We start from the raw sequence: 19,877 nt of genomic DNA on the forward strand, positions 1-19,877 counted from the left end.
CAGAATGGAGGTGCCTGGAGGGGACAGGGAGGCAAAGCCCTCGGGTCTCCGGAGCTCTGGCATGGTGGCGGACGGTGGGAGGGGCGCCGGGGCGTCGTCCGTCTGCACGCTGGCCACCTGCGTCTGGGGCTGCTCTACCTTCGCACAGACGCTCTTCTTTCGGGTGGACGCCAGCCGAAGGCGGGTCGATTTCAGGGTGACCTGTCCTGGGTAGCGCTGAGTCCAGCGGACAAGTAACCGAAAGGTTTAGCACCTCAGAATACAGACATATGATAAAATGTTTCTGTTTATTGATAAAAGTCTTTAACTACTATTCCCTTTAATACTGGACCGCTCCAACCTGTATGACGGACAGGTGGTTTACCATTTAGTGATTATACTTAACCTGGTTAAAAGGGTGGCGTCATAAGTGGTAAAGGGTTTCCATGGAGATATTTTTGGTCTGTAAAGGGTGGTAAGATGGGTGGTGCACGATTGCTAGGGAGATATTTAACCTGTTTAAAGGTGCGCAGTCTGTCGAGTGTTTTCTGCCTCTCTTGGCTCACCCGAGTGCTCCTCACATCCTCATCTTCATCTTCATCCTGCTGTGGAGAAACACACCCATATGCGTTTCAGAATGTCTCCATATAATTGGAGCAGAGCTGGAATGACGTTTCAGTGTAATTTATGACAAGTTTGAACTCTTTTCCATGGCAGGCTCATTAAACACGCAAATCCCGAGAAATGTAATCTGTGCATTAGACACCTACGAGCTTACAGGCTTGTCAAAACAACGGAAAAAGGCCCCAGTCAAAGGTAACAGAACATTAAGTGCAGTTAGTTACTGGTCCGCATTATAAAGCTATCACAGGCAGATCACACACCTGCTGGAAAGCATGCTGGGAGTCGTAGTCCTGGCCGCTCTGGCGTTGCTGCAGTTTCTGGGTGTGATTCACAATGCATATTTCCTGCAGAAGAAGAAAAAAACAAACCAAAAAAAAGCCCCAGTCAGCGCCTACTGCAGGCCAGTTGGGCTTTCTCTGGTCATCGAGTTTAGAGTGCGTTCTGTTGCCCAGGTGACAGTACTGCCTGGATGTCACCCGAAGAGCAGAGAGGTTTTGAGATCACACAGCTCAGCGTGGACAAGGACAGTGCAGCCCATCCACCAATAAGAGGGCAGACAGCGTGGCCTCGAGGCCAGACTGTGATTGGCCAGTACCTTTTTGTTTTTGAGGTAGGCTTTCTTAGCAGTGATGCGCCCCCTCCTGGCCTCCAGTTGACGTGTCCTCTGCTGGAGCTGGGAGACGTCGTCTCTGAGGGGTGTGAGAGCGAGGGATGGGTCATCGGTGGACTGCATGGCGTCAGGACTCTCATACGTGTCATAGTACACCACCTCATCTTGCCTTTCTGTGCATCAGACACACACACACACCACACACACTTACAGACCACCAAGGCTGATGCTTTCATTAATGAATGAATGATGTCTGCATTTGTCCAGTGTGAAGTAATTTCTGGTTTAAAAACAAACGCACATGATCTAAAACTGAACCGAAACTGAGCCAATCTGGCACTACGCAGATGAATATCCTGCTCTTCACGGTATCAGGACAGACTTTTGTCCAACATGAGTTACAACCAAGCACCTCAGAACATAGAAGTTCTCAAGCCTGATGTGCTTGTTTAATGTATCTTTCCACTATTCAACTAGTCTTTTTTCTGTCAAATTTCCTTGGCAATTTTTCCCTTATTTATTTATATTTATTTTATAATCTACACTGTTTTGACAGGTGATTGGCAAGTTTGGGTATTCTTTTTTTAGTTTTTAAAAGCTAGCATATGTAGTAATATTATTATTATTATTGTTGTTGTTGCTGCTGATATTATTATTATTATTATTATTGCGATATTTGAGTCTTCTGGCCTCATTGAATGAAGTGCAAAGGAGGGCCCGAATCGTCCTGCTGAACGGATACGTCCTGCCGAACAGACATGTCCCGCCGAACAGACATGTGTGAAGGGGCGTGGCCAGCTCATCTCACCGCTCATCTGTCTGCGCAGACTCTGCAGCTGTGCGGTCAGTAGCAGCTCTTCGCACTTCAGGATCTCGAATTGGATCTCATACAGCTGCAGCTGCAGCTCGTAGTACAGCGCCTCCAGCTGGTCCAGCCGCGCCATGGCATCCTCCCCGCCCTGTAGGCCCTGCATCTGCAGGAGCAGAAACAGAAATGTTGGGAGGGTGGAGCTTAAACCACACTGACCTACAGCAACTCTGGGTGTCAGGTCTGTGTGTGTGTGTGTGTGTGTGTGTGTGTGTGAGGATGGAAGTACAAGTGGTTGCCCTGTGCATATGTTTACTACCTCCTCTCTCAGTCCATGTTTCCTCTGTTCTAGACAGATCTCCTTGGCGCGCATCAGTTGCAGCGTTTCCTTGGAAACAGCATACTGCAATTTCTCCATGCGCTCCACCGCAGCTCCCCACGCAGCCTTCCCAAACTTCCTCTGGTCAGCACGCATGCGCTCGTACATCACTACACACACACGCGCGCACATGCTACTCATATGGACTGGCATATAGGTGTTTGTAAATTCTACAGAAAACACCCATGTTCTGCATGGTTTTCATTGTGCTCTAACACACAGTTTAACTGAGCGTGGATTTCCCAGCTCTACCTGAAATGAGACAGTGTATTAGAGAAGGACACGTCAAATTCAAATAGCGAGAGAGCAAGTGTGTGTGTGTGTGTGTGTGTGTGTGCGCGCACGCACGCATGTATGTGAGACGGTGTGAGTAGTTGTGCAAGTGAGTGAGTGAGACAGAGTGTGGGTATCTGTGTCAGTGCGTGAGAGCATGTGACGGTGGGGACCCACCTTTCTGCGCCCGTGCTGTGGTCTCAAAGTATTTGACGGTGAGGTCCTGGATGGAGAGCACAGCTGTGTGGGCCTTCCTCTGCCAGTCCTCGTCCTCCCTTCTGAGCGCCTCCACCCGCCGTGGGCCCAGGTACTCCGTCTCCAGGGATATCTGCGTAGGAAGGTGGAGTTGACATGACCTGCACCACTCCACTGATCCTGCAGTTATTAGACTTAGAAAATTCCTGTCAGGGTGCTGGGGTAGAACAGTCAGGGTGGTTTTGAGAATGAAAAGTAGCCCAATAGAACAGGTCTACATTTATGGCATTTAGTTGAGCAAAGCGACTTACAGTTATGATTGAGTACAACTTAGGTAAGCCTGTTCGTTTGCTCATGACATCCTCCTTTTCATATTATATATATATATATATGGAGGTGTTTTTTTGGGGGAATTTTTGTTTTTAGATCTGCTCAATAGTCTAACCTAAATAAAAGAATACAAGAGCAGCGCTAACTGGAAGCTTTTCCAAAAGACACGTGGCTAGATCTTCCTAACGCTGGGCACAAGGAAGCCAAGGCAGGGGCACCACGTTCAGCAGGCAGGCCACAGCACAGTTGCACTGCCCCATGCCAAGAAGGCCCCTCCCCCAGCTATTGGCTTTGTCTTCTGCTTTGAAATCTGTGCTGTCTGCAGTAAAACAGGTGCACCAACTGTAGTGTGTGTGTGTGTGTGTGTGTGTCTTTGTGCTGTAGTGGGTGTGTACGTGCTTTGAACAGAATGTACACTCCCACAGAGACCACGTGCAGATAAAGCAACTACATGGGTAAAAATATTTTAAATGCAAAACAGATGCTCCTGCAGCTTAAAATGGATCCAATGTATGCGTGTGAGCGTACACATACGCAAGCACGCACGCACACACACACACACACACACACACACACACACACACACACACACGATACGATTACTGCAATCAAGTACAGGAAAATCTCCTTTCCCATGAGATTTCTCCAATTTTACAATTATGTTCACAGGACGTGTGGACGTGGGTGAGAAAGAATGGACAAAAGAGTAAAGAGAGAAGAGTGAGAGCACACCAGCCAGGCGGCGAGACTCGTGGCTGCTCGGTTGGAGATGGTCATCTGGCTGAGACGGCCTGTGTTTGAGATGGTAAACGCACGTCCTTTATTTGAAGTTTCAACGCGTGTTCCTGTGTTCCCCACATTCCCACCATGAAACATTTAAAACAGGTTCCCAAAATACAAATGTAAGGCTACGGTGGAGAGTAGTCAAAGAAAAAGAAAAAAAAAAAAAGACCAGTGACATCAAAGCAGTTGCGGACACTTGCGGTGTTCCAGAGAGGAGCTTATCACGTAGACGATTTTAATCATCCAGGTAATTTTTGCCAACACCAGCTGGTGGTTTAGCACTATGATGTCATAAAGGAGTGCCAGGAACCCACGCGTGGGAAGATGTGGGACGATGTAATGACGACTCCTGGGTGGGCTGTATGGTAATCATAACCTCCCTCAGTTCCTGGCCATGCCCATTTAAGAGCCAACACCTGCCTGTGGTCACAGACCGTGCAGTGCTAGCCACCAGACGATCCTTACGGGCTAAATTATACATGAACAGAGCACAGTAAAAACTACGCAAAGTGCAAACGTGTGCGCTCACACACGCGTGCACACGCGTTCACCATTTCCACCTAATTGCCCAAACGTCCAAAGCAGGACAGTAAAAGGTTTAAAGAAAAGGATGACGGGTACTGTGGGTGTAAAGACTCCGGAAGGCAGGAGCAGAGCAGCAGGCCTAACCCACTCAGCTCCCCTGGGCTTCTGCAGTCCACAGGCACCTCCAAGCTGGTGTAATATTACAGCCCTGCGTCAACTCCCAGCTTTATATCCTGGGCTTCTCAAATACAGGAGCAGCTTCTAGACCAGGGCTGCCTGGGGGGGGGTGGGACCAGACCTGCCCGTGTGTGTGCGGGGGGGGGGAACGCATTAGGTGCTACATCTGCTATGCCATCCACATCAGAGCAAGCAGTCTAAGCTTAGCAAACCCGACTAGCATGCGTTTAAAATACAGCTGGGAAGCCATGCAGTCAAAATAAAGTTTTGCAGTCAAATATTTGTGTGTATCCTCAATCTTCACTATTTGCATCCGGGTCTTTTCCAAATAAATGTATCCTTGTACTTACACCTGTTGTCTTCCTGCCTTGTGTTGTCGGTCATTTATTCTGTTTTTTTGCTTTGTTTTACTGTTTTCTGGTGTTCTTCTCTAGTTATCTGACTATGGACTCTGTTGAGGTTAATGAGAAAAGGTTTGCGGTAAATAAACGTTACTCAACACCGCATATGCGTCCTGCCACAACTCACAAAACTGAAAAAGGGAAAAAGAAAAGGTATAAAGAAGCCATCATCCTATCATCTGGTCAATACAGATCTGTTGGAGGGTGCGTGTGCGTGCGCACGCATGAGCAAAACACTGTCTGGCTTTGTGACCAACTGATCAGTCTTGAGAGAGAGAGAGAGAGAGAGAGAGAGTGTGTGAGTGAGAGTGTGAGTGAGAGTGTGAGTGAGTGCGTGCGTGCGCACACACACATCCTGCCGGTAACATCTAAACCATGACATGCCTTATTCATGCCTACGTTCCTGAGTCCTGTGGGAAATACAATACCCAGGGTGCATTTCATAGTCACCCAATAGGGCCAACCCATAATGGTCCCATTCATGGAGAAAATGTAGGACCTCTTGCATCTGACATGCAGTGAGTCCATCACTCATTCATCCCTTTAAGCTTCTTTCATTCATTCATTTTTACCATTCATGCATTCAAGAGGGATGGTTTCGGTGCCTTAGGTCTCACCTTTAAGGGACTGACAGAGCAGTCCTGAGGCATCTGCGTTTGAAGATGTAGGCCATGATGTATGACTCGAGTGTTCATTGTGAAAGGACGCGCACACACAACAGATATGCTGTCCCTTACCCATGCACACTTCCTGGTTCTATTCCGGAAAGTCCCACAGCTTCATATACAAATAATACAAACTATTTCGACGTCAGTTAAATTGATGGCCTCCAGCCACAGAACGCTCAATAACTGTCTCCTTCCTTTCTGCGCTTAAAATAATCCACAGGAAAACACAGGCACACTTTTGTCTTAGGGGGTAAAGAACAGGCTTATTTTAAAAGACCTTGGTTCATTGGCTGACTGAACAAAGTAATGACATGTCCCTGAGTGCTACAGTCCAAGTATAGTTCAGATAAAAGCATGCAGAAGTGACTCAGAGATGGATTTGCCATAGCCTCAATGTTACTGAACCACTTCTGCTAAAATTGCTCTGTTTGGCAACAAAACGCAGGAGGTCTCAGCATGCGGCATTAATAGTGTGTGCGCGCGCATTATATATATATGTATGTGTGTACGTGTGTGTGTGCGCGAGTGTGTGTGTGCGCCATGCATGAGCAACTGAAAGCAGGCATGTGCTCACACATGCACGTATGTGGGAAAGTTGAGGAACGTGTGTTGGTGTCTAATTCTCTCTGATACTATTACTCTCGCAAACAGCATGGAAAACACATGCAAATAGAACTCCCATCACTCACGTACACACACACACACACACGTTTACACTACACACACACGTGAAGCTTCAGTTTAGAGGAACAACCGTCTAAACAGTCAAAGAGGCTTATTTGCATACAGTGCGTCAGTGTGATTGCATGTGCGTGTGTTTGCGTGTGTCAGGGTTATGGGGCACTTAAAATGAAATGAAGATAAGAATTTCACAAATACATGAACCTATATAAAAATGATAAGAACTTTTAGAAGTTTTAGTTTTCATAGCCAGTACCAAGCCTAAGATCAGTGAAAATCTCAAAAAAAGAAAATAAAAATAACAGACAGTAGTTGGTTTGCAGTACAAGAAGGAATAGGAAATAAGAAAGAAGAATGGGGGAAAGACAGAGTGAAATGAGAGAGTGGAAATAGAGAGGGTGAGCGAGACAAACACATTACAGTAACCAGACTGGTTTCATATCAGCCTCCGCTGGCATTAATTATGTCTGTGAGAGTGAAAGTATGGAGGGGGGGGGGGCACTGCAGCACGATGTTGGGGTGGGTTTACAGGGCACCACACACACCTCCCCCCCCCCCCCCCCCCACACACACACACCTGGTCCTAGCACAGTCTGTGTTGCAGGAATGTCTTAGAAGGCCCTGTGCTAAGAGCTCGACTGCAGACTCAGCAGGAGGAGAAAGGCAAGGGCCTTGGGGAGCAGTCCAGAGCGTAACTGAGGGCGGAGCCGTAACGCGAGACAGCCACTTCAGGAAGCAGGCTAGCTAAGCAAGCACAGATATTATGCCACAGCCAAAATCTCCACTGCTGGTAGGATTCTTAATCGACAACTGTTCCACCAGTCACTGATCCCTCACTGTTCAGCACAAACTCACAGGCTGACTAATCCATTACAGAAAGAATACATAAATAAATAAAACCACAGGGGCCATGTTTATGGTAGAGCTTGTTGCTGGCAGGCTAGTTAATCCACAGCAGATTGCCTTGCTGGCAGGCAAGCGAGACGAGTGCTGAGCCATAACACCTGACTTTGCACAAGATCCGTGGCCTTGAAAGAGTGAAAAAAAAAGAAAAAAAAAAAGAGACAATCTAAGAGAGAGAGCGAGCGAACACACATCTCACATAAGCATGATTTCCCATGCTGATTCTTTACCAATTCAGCAGAGTACCTTAACAACTATCAGGTCACAGCATCCGAACACACTCTGAAGTTTATAAACCCCAATGACCAAGCAAACTACAAATAACCAAACAAAAAACCCCAGAACATAAGGTGATGGGATTTTCTGACAAACTGTCATGCTTCATGCAAGTGGTGTCGAGAGCTGTGAGGAGTTCAGTGATCAAAACAGTGCCACACGGTCGCCATCACAGGCGTGCTGGCTGAGATGCCCCTTCTGCAAACTCCCATAAAGGCAGTGCACTGGTGGAGCATCTACAGATCCAAGACACTGGCACCATCATACACATCCATCACACCACACACTCTACTGGTTAACAAAAACCTGGAACCTTGTTTTCTGGTGGAAGTGCATGTGTGTGTTTGGGTTGTTTTTTGTTTTTTTTTGTTTTAACAAAACAAACTAATTTGGGGGGGGGGGGGTCTACACAAATGCTCAGGAGGGGAGGTCAACCAGTGGAGAGGAACTGTCCAACTGTCCTTAGACTTCCTAGAACCACAGAACACCAGTCACATGTACACAGTGAGTCAAAGCACTCTCTACTGTGGACTTGATACAAAAGCAAATATAGAGGAAGAAACAAACAAACAACAACAAAACATAACTTTATGTTTAAACTGATAGTTGAGATCTGAGGAAGGAAGAGAGAGAAAGCAAGAGCAGGAGAGAAGGAAAGAACATAGAGAGAGAGATGAAGAACATGTGCTTTCTGACAGTGAAACTGGATCCACTTAATCAGTTAATGTCTTTGGCCTCTAGTCTGTGAAAACTCATATCACCCTCCGTAAACAGTGCACTGGGGTGTGTGTGTGTGTGTGGTACATGAGCATTACGCTAAAACAGAGCCTAACAAGGCTTCACTGCCATAATTAACTCCACTTAGCCGCGCTCTGCTGACAGGTGTCAGGCTGCACCAGTGGGAGGAGGTCCAGCTGATTCCCAGCCTGTAGGCCAGGTGGCGGGAAACGGAAACCACGGCAACCTCAAAGCCTACAGCATTGCTAACACGCGCTTAGAGACAGAGAGAGAGAGAGATAGAGAGAGAGAGACTGACTTGCCTTTTTAACATAAAAAATCTTAAAGCACAAGAATTTTTCACACCCAAACTACAGAACCTAATGCCAAGCTTGACGCCACTGGTGCCATCCAAGAAGCTGCAATCCCTCCTTGGAGAAGACGCCATAGCAACCCTGGCTGTACGACATAATGCAAGGCGACAGCCTGAGAAACAGAAGGTGCCAAGATCCCCACTTACCCGGGCTATCGATGTCATCCTCAGACATCTTGCTCAGTTGATGTGTTCCACATCTCTCTTCCACGTTATGTGTGTGTGTGTGCGTGCGTGTCTGTCTGTGCGTGCATGTGTGCGTTTCGGACCTTTATCTGCTGTCTCCGCAGCATGGCAAGCTCCCGCATGTCTCTGAACGGCTGCAGCAAGTAATGGTAGAGCTCGGTGGTGGCTTCCACCAGGTCTCCATATGCCTCGTCCTGCTCCGTATACAACTGCAGCAGCTCCACCATGCTCTCCATCGCCCGCTGTCTCTCCAGCAACTACAACACATAGACAGATGGGAGGAGAGAGAAAAACAGGGAAGGAGGGAGCAAGATGGGGAGGACAAAATGTTAGCGCAGTCAACATCTCCCTGGCAGGGAGCCTCAGTTCCTTGGTAAACACAACTGAGAACAGCCCTTCAGCCTGAGCCACTGCACCGAACGAGAGGAGAGCTCTGACCCTCGACGAGTCTTCTCTACATCACAGGGACAACAGAGCAAGCGTGTGTGTGCGGCCAAGCGAACAACAAAAGGACTCAGAGTAACGTCAAATGGCTCGTGGTACGGGTGAGAATGAACTGACCGCAGGCAGCAGGCATGAGACTCCGTGCTGTAGGAGTCTGTGTCTCGGAGATGATGTTCCCTCCCTGGGCTGGACACTGGTGGGCTCTCTCTCCCCCCCCCCTCCCTATGCAGGAATAAATGTGTACCTCTGTTCTTTTCAGCACTGCTCTCAATGCCTCCCATATCAATGGGCTCTCTCTCTCTCTCTCTCTCTCTCTCTCTCTCTCAACCTCTCTCTCTCTCAACCTCTCTCTCTCTCTCAACCTCTCTCTCTCTCAACCTCTCTCTCTCTCTCAACCTCTCTCTCTCTCTCTCTCTCAACACTGCTCCCACTGTTTATCGCGCCTGCTGGTCACCATGGACACCACGGCTTCTCCCTATCCATAGAGGGACAGAGCACGTCACAGGAGCTCTGCCCAAACAGCCTGCCTGATCAGGAATGGACTCACCTGTCTCACTGCCTACAGTGGCTCATGTCCTCTCACACCTGTCTCACTGCCTACAGTGGCTCATGTCCTCTCACACCTGTCTCACAGGCAGCTCACCTCACCAGTCAAATCAAATTTGACTAGTGAGGTGAGCTGCCTGTGAGACAGGTTTCACTTACCTGAATATGTCCAAGCTAGTACTGTAAGTGGATAAATAAGATGCTACATATACCACTAACCCACTGACTCAGCAGGCAATGTTTATCTATTATCCATCACTTTCAGTTGTTGAGGCACTTTATGTTGCTGTTTAGGTAGTCTGTCCAATGAGTCAATACTGTCCACCAATTAGCTACGCCACCAACATTAACATACTTGACAGAAGTGTTACAAACCCAACTTTACTTGACTAATAATATGGCTACCGGTGGCTAGGAACTGAACACACCGATCAGCTTGTAACACAAATACTGTCCCTATGTGACATAAGGATACGACAGTCAGTCTGTCATATGCGTACGCATTAGTTTGGGTGGCCACAGAGAGGTCAGCGCCGTTCAGTTCAGTTTTAGTTTATTTCTACATAGCGGCGACAAAAATGGTCTAAGACGTTAACCCCTGCGAAAGGAACTCCAGATGTAATCAGAGGAAAAGTCTCCCCACACAAGCCGAAAACCTTGAATCGCTCTCATTCTTGCGCTTTTATAGCTCACAGGTGTCATCAAATAATGAGCTCCAGGTAAGTGACGTCACCTGGGCTCCCCCAAGTAAGTCCATCTCTATCCCTAACCATGTGACCTGAATCCTACTCTAACCTCCTAACAGAGCTTTAGCGAGCCAGCTAGAACAGACGTAGATGTACCGACAGGCTTGGTGCCACGCTTCACCCTCTCCATGGATTGCCTGAAACCAAATATCTCTCCGTTCACTGGCCTTCGCGTTCTGGAGAAGTAAAGAAAGTCATAAACTGGTGCGTTTACAGCGTCCGTGGTCGTCCTGACCCCAGAGAAGTGCCGTATTCCTACTCTCATCCCTGCTAGATCCATAAAAGTAGGTACTGTTCTATATCCATAAGGGCACTATGCTGTGCAAGTACACTGTAGGTATACTGTAGGTATAAGAGGCACTGATGGGCCATGTCTGCCTTATTCTGACCAACAATTTTCTGTTTGCTGCATCATGTGAACATTGTGCGCATTCACACACAGGACATAATCAGAAACAAAGATTTTACAGCCCTGATTCACTCCAGCTGTCCAAACCCTCCACATGTGTTACAAATCAGCTGGTCAAAAGGTGCAGGTGCAGCTTGCAAACACACACACACACACACACACACAAAGACACACACGACATGAGGTCATATATCTGTCAGGTAAGCGATTTTCATACCAGTCTTCCAAGCTAGTTTACAACACCTTCATCTAAATCTGACCCAACCTGATGGACCCAGTGTAACCCTGTATGTGACCTGTCTACTGTAGTCATACTGTTCCACCTCACAGGCCCCCTGCAACACACAGGCCACCTGCACCAGGCAGTTCACAAATTCAGGAATGAAGCACATTCCATCCTGCAAAATCAAGCCTACAAGCAAAGTCTACAAATGCCTTATTCACTGCAATGTCACAGTCTTTCAAATTACATTCAGTTTTAAATATATTAAAATATATTAAAAATATACAGAAAATGTATTGAAAAAGAAGAAAAAATGTTTTAAAGTATTGCCTCATGTACTGGTCTAGGACCTGTTAAATATTTACACTTCTTTTGGTTAAAATCTTTATTTGATAACTACTACAAACACCACTGAGTTCAAGCCAAGGTATGAGTGAGTCACCATCTGGCCTCATCTCCCTCAAGTTCTCCAATCTGCACATCGGCTGCACAGACTGGGGGGGGGGGGGGGGGGGGGCAATATCACCGTGTCCTCTCACCCACTCCCTTCCCCCTATTCCTGCTGCCAGCGAATTGGATGAGCTGTTCTGGAAAAAGGAACAACACTGTGATTGGCCAGAATGTCGTCATTCATGGGAACCACGTGTGCGCTGGCGTCCCGTCTGTGATGTCAGCCATCGGCATGCACCGACAGCCTTCCCTTTCAGCCATGGACAAGGGGACGCTCCCGGCTCAGAGCCCTGTTAATGTGCACCTTCACAACAGATGATGACGTCAGAAGGTGCCCCCCCCCCGACCCCTCTTCCAACTGAGGTTCTGAAAACCTGGGTTTGTTCAGGCCACACAGCTGCCTTGGGTCTGGACTTATTACCTTAGCTAAAGGTCAGGGTACATATTGGTACTTCAGCACAAGTACTTCGGTTATTGTTTTGGTCACACTGACAACTGGCCAATCAAATAACTAGATGGACCACGTAGAAAAGTTGTCCACCTAGAAAACAAACAAGCAAAAACAAAAACAACTGTTTGTCCAAACTGAAATATAGTGCTCAGACAGAACATGAGTAGGCTCATTGTCACATTAGTCTATTTTGCTTGTTACTGGGGTCATTACAGAGAGAAGACTAACCCTATGAACTATCTTTCGCCATCACACACCTGGAAAGCAGCCAGTAATTCAAAAAAAAAAAAAAAAAAGCAACAACAAGCGATAATTCCACATATCGCAGCAATTGCTTAACCGGTTATTAGACCGCAAGTACTGCGCATTTATTAATGAGCCTATTCCGAGCTATACATGCTACAGGGCCTAGTAGCTGCAGCACTGAGAAACAGTTGCTCTTCACACAAACTTGACAGTATGTATGTGTGTGTGTGTGTGTGTGTGTGTGTACACCTAGGCACATCTGTGTGTATTTTCACACTTGCATGGCTTGGGCATCCAAAGGCACTACCTAGCCTGTGTGCGCACGTGTGTGTTAGGCACCCAGAGGCACTATCCCAGAGAGTTTCCAGTGTACTTCATATGCATGCCTGTGTGCATTTCCAGTTTTTATGACACATTAGCGCATTAATATGGATCACATTTATACAAGCTGTTCAATTCAATTCACACATCAGCAGCTCTCTCTTATATATATATATATATATATATATATATATATATATATATATATATATATATATATATATATATATATATATATATATACACGAATATGAATGAGAGAGAGAGCGCACAGGCCATCACATACCACAGGGTCAACCTTAACACTGCAAGTATCAATAAAAAAAAACAGCTTTTTATAAAGATTGTAGTACCCTTACAGATCAACTTCTCATCAACCACCCATGTGACATGCATTATATGATTGTTACATAAAAATATTATTTTGTAGGCATAATGATTTTAAATTAAAGTTGCTTAGCTTGGCCAACATCAGCCTTACACACAAGAACTGAGATCCTATGGCAAGGTCACAATAGACAGAGAGGGAGAGTGTGTGTGTGTGAGTGAGTGATGGAGAGAGGAAGAGCGAGAGGTGGGGAGGGAGAGGGAGATGGGCGGGGGCTTTCTAAGTGTCTGAAATCAGACATTTGTCACACAGTCTCAATCAGACACAATTCTCTGCAGAAAGAGTGCGATGCTGTGTGATGCTGGCCTCTTTCTACTGCTCCCACACCCAAGCTTCTATCCACGGTGCTTGGAGTGGTGAAGACAGCAGTGAGCCACTCCTCCCTGACCCCCCACACCACAGCCAGCTAAACAGTACCCTCGGGAGAGTGAAACTGCCTCTCTACCAGCGCATCGGAGGGCACCGTAATGGCATGGCCTGGAACAACACCAGCCAGAGCCCAAAGGACAGCGTCTTCCAGAGCAGAGTCCTCCGTCTCAAAGCGTTCTCTTCGAAATTGTGCAATACTGGCTGAGAAAAACACAGCGACGATCCGTTTAACTTCCAAGAACAAATGACGCTGACAATCTAGGACATGGGTTAGCGCCGACCCTGCTCCAGAGACTCGGTGGCAGACAGCCTAGCAGATGCCCAGCCTCACTACCACCACAGGGTCAGCTGTACCTGCTGGGCACACTGCACGGTGCTAGACTCAACCCATCAGCTCCAACTAGCACACACCTACAACATAGGCTCACCTATGTTGACATCGTCTCACGTTTGCACTAAACATAAACACAGTTCCTTGCAAGCACAATGGAATACAAAAAGAACTGCTCTTTGCGTGTGACCAAATATATATGGTCACATGTTACAATCCTGTTACAATGCACTGCCTAGGGCAGGTTGACATATACACAAGGCCTCACCAAACCTGTTCATGGAGCTCAACTAACCAGCATGCTTTACTTCCGGGCCTAACCTACCATTCAGGAGCCTTGATGCTTTCGAAGCCTTGTAAGAAATTGGATCAGAGGTTTCAGATTTGGTTTGATCTCCAGGGGCAGCACTGGGCCCGCCCACCACAGGTCCTATTGGGCAGACATGCTTGGGGTACAGGCCAATCGTGCTGCTAATTTATGGCTCAGCAAAAGCAGTCCCAGTCTGATTATCTGCTGCAGGGCAGGTGAAAGTGGCAGAGTGTGTGTGAAAGTGCAACAGTCCACACGCACGCACAGACCGCCAACAAGCCAGACCTGAAACTTAGACAGAAAGTGTGCTTTAATTAGCAAGGCCTGATTAACTTACAGCAGGAGTTTCTACCTGACATTTGACTCTGCCCAGAAATAGGCATGTGCGCAGGCGCACACACACACACACACACACACACATACACATACACATACATACAGTCTCTTTGGAATTACTTAGAGCATGTTCTTGGCTGAAAGGACTGCAACAGTCCATTATAAAATAATAGAAGTGTTTACAAACGTGAGCCAACAATCCAAGCACTTGGAATATTCAAACAGCCCAAGTGTCTCCGCGACAACGGTGCCTTTGCATATTTCACACCATCAGGCAGTTCAAGCTGCATTTGATAATCTGGAACTTTACTATCAGTCTTGTCCAGCTCTGTCATTGTACAGATGACCACAGGGGAATCTGGGAAATCTCAGATCCCCCCCCCCCCTTCACCCAACACCGACAAATGCCACTACCAGTAGGTGGCAGTGTTCCAAATGGTGCTGCACTCACAACAACCAGAATGAAAAATCTTCCATTGCAGTGGAACAAGAATGAGTCCCAGATGGCTCCTTGCTGAACACTACCCAGGATGTGAGCTAACTCAGGCAGCCATTTTGAACACGGGCCGAACACACTTCCTCAGTCGCGGTGTTTGTACAGAGGCTGGCTGGGAAAAGTGGCCCATCGCTCACCCTCAATGCAGCCATGACGACGACTGGGCCGTTTTCACCTGATGACTGATGCACACCGGGAAGCAGGGTGGCAATTCTTCCAGGGTGGAAAACATTCACCCAGGCTGCAATGGCTTCCTGGCTTTGTTAGCCACCCTCTGGATGTGCTTCACACCTCCAAGATGCCTGCCCTGTTTCCCTAGCACCCACCCCTCTTGCCTACTGTACCCTTTCACACCTTTACCCCAGTTACACACAGCAGACAAACTCTCTGCCCCCAACCACCCCAGCTGTCACAGCAGTTGGTTGGAACCATGTAACAAGGCCCTGCTCCAACCACAATTCTCCGTCCTAAGCTTCTTACACTGAATGTCATGACAACCTTCTACATTTTTTTATTACAGAGCATGACTGGTTCACCAGTATTGTTCAGGCCACACATAAGGCAATGGTTTCCGCTGCAGTTACGCAAGGTCACCATAGTAATAAAGCACTTAGATTTGATCAATAAAATAAACGTCTACAAGGGCATAAACCCAAATATAGAGCCATAGCGATGTAATAGCAATCAGAGAGAAGAGTACTGACGAGGTTAGTCTGATTAATTATTAACGTACACCGGCCCACCATCTGTACTCAAAAACAGCACATTTTTAAGGGTATTTCTTAGATTTAAATCACAAATCAAGCTTCTGTAGTTCATAAAAAAAAAAAAAAAAACAAAAAAAAAAACAAGGAATATTTGTTTATAAGAATTATTTGTTTTCCAAGTAGCTTGTTGACTAACATTGACTAACAAAGCATTGGTATATAAAGGAGGTTTAAATTTGGACCTTGAAATCTTTGGGTAGATGTGCTTTGTTTGTGGTTTAGACTTGAAGGAAAAGGAAACTCTAGTGGCTAAACATTTCTAGTGATGGCAAAGCTATACATGCATGTGTGTAGGTGTACGTGCATGTTTGCGCACATGCGTGTTGTATGCTGTGGTTTGCCTAGTCATAACCTCCTGGGTCAAGCAAAGTTCTAATCAGGGTCTCCTGACCAACGACTCAAAAATAAAGAAAAAGAGAGACAAGAATAAGGGAGGGGTAAGAGAAAGAAAGGAAAGAGAGAAGATGTATAAACTACACCGGGGAAATTGAAAAATAGAGGCCAAGACCAAAGTGAAACTGGGTGACTGATGCGTGCTCATTCTCCATTTCTGCTTCCCACCGGACACACCGGAAACAGGCTGGGAGAGCATCCATCTCTCCGATGAGAGCAGACATCTGAGGGCGGGCTGAGATTCCTGGGATCTGCCTAACATTTCTCTCTGGACATACTGCCCTACGTAGGGAACAGCCAATGCCCTGTTTAGTGCACCATGTGTCAGAGAGGCCATTTCAGGTTCTTATGTCTAGACTCATCTATGGCTTATTATATTGTGAAGAGTTAGTTAGTTTAAGATTCAGCTTAATAATGGCTATTACGTTTGTGAACTGCAGTCACTCTGATGGCACTGTTCTACAAACTGAAGCAGCAAAGGATTCTTCACTGAGAAGACTTGTTGGTTTCTCCGAATTATGATCACTTTCCTTCAACGGCTTTGCTACTTGACGATTCTCATAACTGGTCATTTACACCACTGGCCGAAATTCCCTGTCAGCTGACCGTCAGCATGTACCCAACACTGTTCTCCAGCACTGAATGCTGACAGCAGAGGAGTCGCGTGGGTTTCAGTGGGACAAGGGTCCGCAGATGGCAGTTCAGGGGTTTCCAGAAACAAAACACACATTGAGAGCTTGCCCGTAGCTCAGGTGGACACCGAGAAAGTGTCCCCTAAGTCCACTGTCCACGCCAGCGGCTGACATATAATATAATATACCTAGAACTTCTGCTTGGTATGCAATGGGACATGTCTTGCATTTTTATCCGTCCTGGGGACACGAAGGATGATTTTGGGGTTCTGTACAACACGCCAGAAAGCGGTTTCGCTAACATAACTCTACCTGTCAGAAAGTGCCACACGACACGGCTGGACTTGATCCGCAAATCAGTCAATAAAGTATTAATAGCTATGGATCCTCGATTCGTTTTGGAACCAAATCCCTACAGATGCTCTTTAAGCGCTGCCAACAATGACAAGCACTTTTAAATGAATGCGGTGCGACACCCCTCCACCTTCGTGGTTATGTCCACGAAACAGCGCGAGTCTTACCTCCTGAAGGCGCTTCTTGGCTCTCTGAAGCGCGTCCTCGTAGCCCTTCTGCCGCAGCTCGCTCAGACTCTCGTAGTACTCCTCCGAGTCGTCGCTGTCGGTGAAAAGCACCTGACAAAGAATCTTCCAGCCACAGGTGTCCAGCGCGTGGCCCAGGTACACCTGTAGCTGGTAACAGAGCGCTTCCATCTCGCGCTGCGTGACTTCCGGAGCGCCAAAAAAGACGGACCACATGGCGGACCGCTCCTCGGGGAACGGGGGCAGGCACGGCTCCAGGTCGGAGTTGACCGCGCACAGCTGCAGATGAGCGGCTCTCATGTCCTGGAAGGAAAACAAGCCGGCCCAGCTGAAGTCTTCGCGAATGTTGGTGTCCAGGTCCTCCAAACCATCCGTCTCGTCTGCTGGTGAACGGCCATCTCCAAGAACAGTGGTGGGCTCCAAAACCTCCATGTCACCACCAGCCGCGGACGCTGCGTCCCCTGTCCCGGCCACTTTGCTAGGACTTCTTGCGGGCCTAGATTTATCCGACGCCTTGTCCCTTAACGGGCTCTTTGTCACGGCTTGGTCTTTCACCGGGATGGAGCGAACGGTTAGAGAGATGCAAACTTCAGCCTTGTCTCTGGCCGGGCTTTTTAAAGCCCTCTCCTTCACAGGACTCTCGAGTGAAGGTCTGCGCCGTTCTCTGTCAAACTCCCCGGTCCCCGCGGAGGCGAGTTCGCCCTCGGTAGCGTCCAGCAGCGAGTCCCGGACGGCGCTCCGCTTCTGGACGGTCCTGTTGTGGCAGGTGATGGCAAACCTACCCTCAATGTCGTTCCAGGCCACTATGAAAACAAATTTGTGCTTTTCCTTTTCGTCGAAGAGATTCGGTCGCACGGAAACCCATTCCGACTCCAAAGAGTCCTCCATTGTGAAGGACATTTCACGGATGGCCACAGCTAACGCTAACGAATATTTTCACCAACGTTTAAAACGACCGTCGGACCGACTTGACGCCACTTCGCCCTCAGCGTCGAGCTGAGCTTCAGTTCAGTCCAGCTGGGCCAAAACGCGTTTGTTTTTGAGTCGAGTTTCACTCAGGCTCTCGTCGAATAACTAAACAGAAACCCGCCGATTAAAACCGACACCTTTCGTCGACTTTCGACCGCCGTCCGAATGATAAAGCGCGCCTCTGCCGCTCGTCATCCTCTCCCGGTGGCTCGCGCGGCCTTTGTGTCCACAGACAATGCGGAGTCGCGGCTCGCGGTGGTCACGTGTGAGGATCTGTTTACACGCGCACGACGCCCGAGGGTTGGCCGTTAGGTGACATATTCGGAGGGGGGGGTGCAGCCGACCCCTCTCCGGCCCTCAGTCTCCAAAATCCTTCCGAAATAAATCCGAAATAAATCCGTTCAATCCGTTCCCGTAAGGACTACCGACACGGCGACCGCGTCAGCTCGTCCCGTTTAAAGATCGCCGTGACGCCGGATAGACCCCCGATCAGCATCCCCACAATAGCGAATGTTTCCAACGACAGTCGTCCGCTGACGTAACGGATGTCGGCACGTAAACATCTGCACGTGGGACACGCACCGTACGTGGTGACGTAAGAGGCGTTAGCAACGGGAAGGTTTGAAATGTTTTTCCTCCACGGCGGATTTTTCCCTGTCGGGCCGGATTTGTGTAAACCTCAAATTACATCCATGTCTGTAGTGTTAAAGTCACCATCTCGCTGTATAAATCACATAAGAAAGCGGTCTCCGTATTTATGTCTGTAAACCTCCATAATCATATTACTTTTTTTAAGAACGGAAAACAAGAATCCTCTGTTTAGTATGGCAGTTTATAAATATACCTGTTTGCCTAAAATCACGGACGCTGAAAATGCACTTGATTAAATCATGCTGTTGAACGGGACTCTTAATTGCTTTCTACTCAATAATTGATGATCTGTCTATAAGAGTCTAATCGATGACATTTCTCATAAAGTGACGCATTGCTTTGATGAATAATGAAGCGCTGCGGTTCTGAAGAGGGAAGCCTTTGTGTGGTCCAGCACAGCACGGCCTCTGGAGAGGGTCTGGCTAACCTATTACGGGTTTGTCCGCTAGAGGGCGCACATCGCCTGTCCATGCGTTTATAATACGGTGCAAATAAGCTTGGTCACATGCTACAAAGCACGGGGGTAATGTTCGATGGATAATAAAGGCTGTGTTTTATCAGCAGCAGTATTACCAATAGGAGCAATAAATCTGAAAACGGAGTGCCAAATAGTGCTCAGGTTAAAGTATTATAGAAACCTTCAAAACACCTATAATGTCTGCCATTTTACATTAGAGACAGAACACTAGTGTAGACTGGTCTTAACCCTTTTTATGATATACGGCACGTATTTCACCATATATCGCAATTTCAGTTGTATACAGGACTACTGAAGTTGTGCGAGACACAAAGCGTCTTCTGCAACATTTCACTGAAGCTGAATAATTAGCACCGGCCTGTTAGCTCATTGCTGTAACCAGTTACTGTAAAGGAATAACCTAACAGTCGGTCTATAGATGCCTATAAGCCATTAAGATTTATGTCTACTACCAAGTCCTCTTATCCCTGGATATTTTACATTTTAATGTATTC

At 47.4% G+C, this 19,877-nt stretch overlaps 1 protein-coding gene across 2 annotated transcripts in view; it reads right to left on the reverse strand.

Annotated features, from left to right (window-relative positions):
• The window catches only part of jmy (junction mediating and regulatory protein, p53 cofactor), a 21,497-nt gene extending 2,646 nt beyond the window's left edge, over positions 1–18,851 (reverse strand). Inside the window, exons 1-9 of one of the 2 annotated variants that reach the window (XM_035527450.2) lie at positions 17,268–18,851; positions 8,972–9,145; positions 2,851–3,001; positions 2,341–2,510; positions 2,022–2,187; positions 1,199–1,386; positions 864–947; positions 495–581; positions 1–216 (exon numbers count right to left, since the gene is read on the reverse strand). The exon at positions 1–216 is cut by the window's left edge and continues 292 nt beyond it. In XM_035527450.2, coding sequence (XP_035383343.1) covers positions 1–216; positions 495–581; positions 864–947; positions 1,199–1,386; positions 2,022–2,187; positions 2,341–2,510; positions 2,851–3,001; positions 8,972–9,145; positions 17,268–18,185 — 2,154 coding nt within the window. In that variant the 5' untranslated portion in view covers positions 18,186–18,851. Of the gene's footprint in view, positions 217–494; positions 585–863; positions 948–1,198; positions 1,387–2,021; positions 2,188–2,340; positions 2,511–2,850; positions 3,002–8,971; positions 9,146–17,267 lie in introns of both variants that reach the window. The other variant, XM_027004308.3, reaches the window with a different exon arrangement.
• Positions 18,852–19,877: the final 1,026 nt, after the last annotated feature.

This window comes from Electrophorus electricus, chromosome 8 (assembly GCF_041902795.1).
Source record: "Electrophorus electricus isolate QZ-2024a chromosome 8, ASM4190279v1, whole genome shotgun sequence".
NCBI classification, from domain to species: domain Eukaryota; kingdom Metazoa; phylum Chordata; class Actinopteri; order Gymnotiformes; family Gymnotidae; genus Electrophorus; species Electrophorus electricus.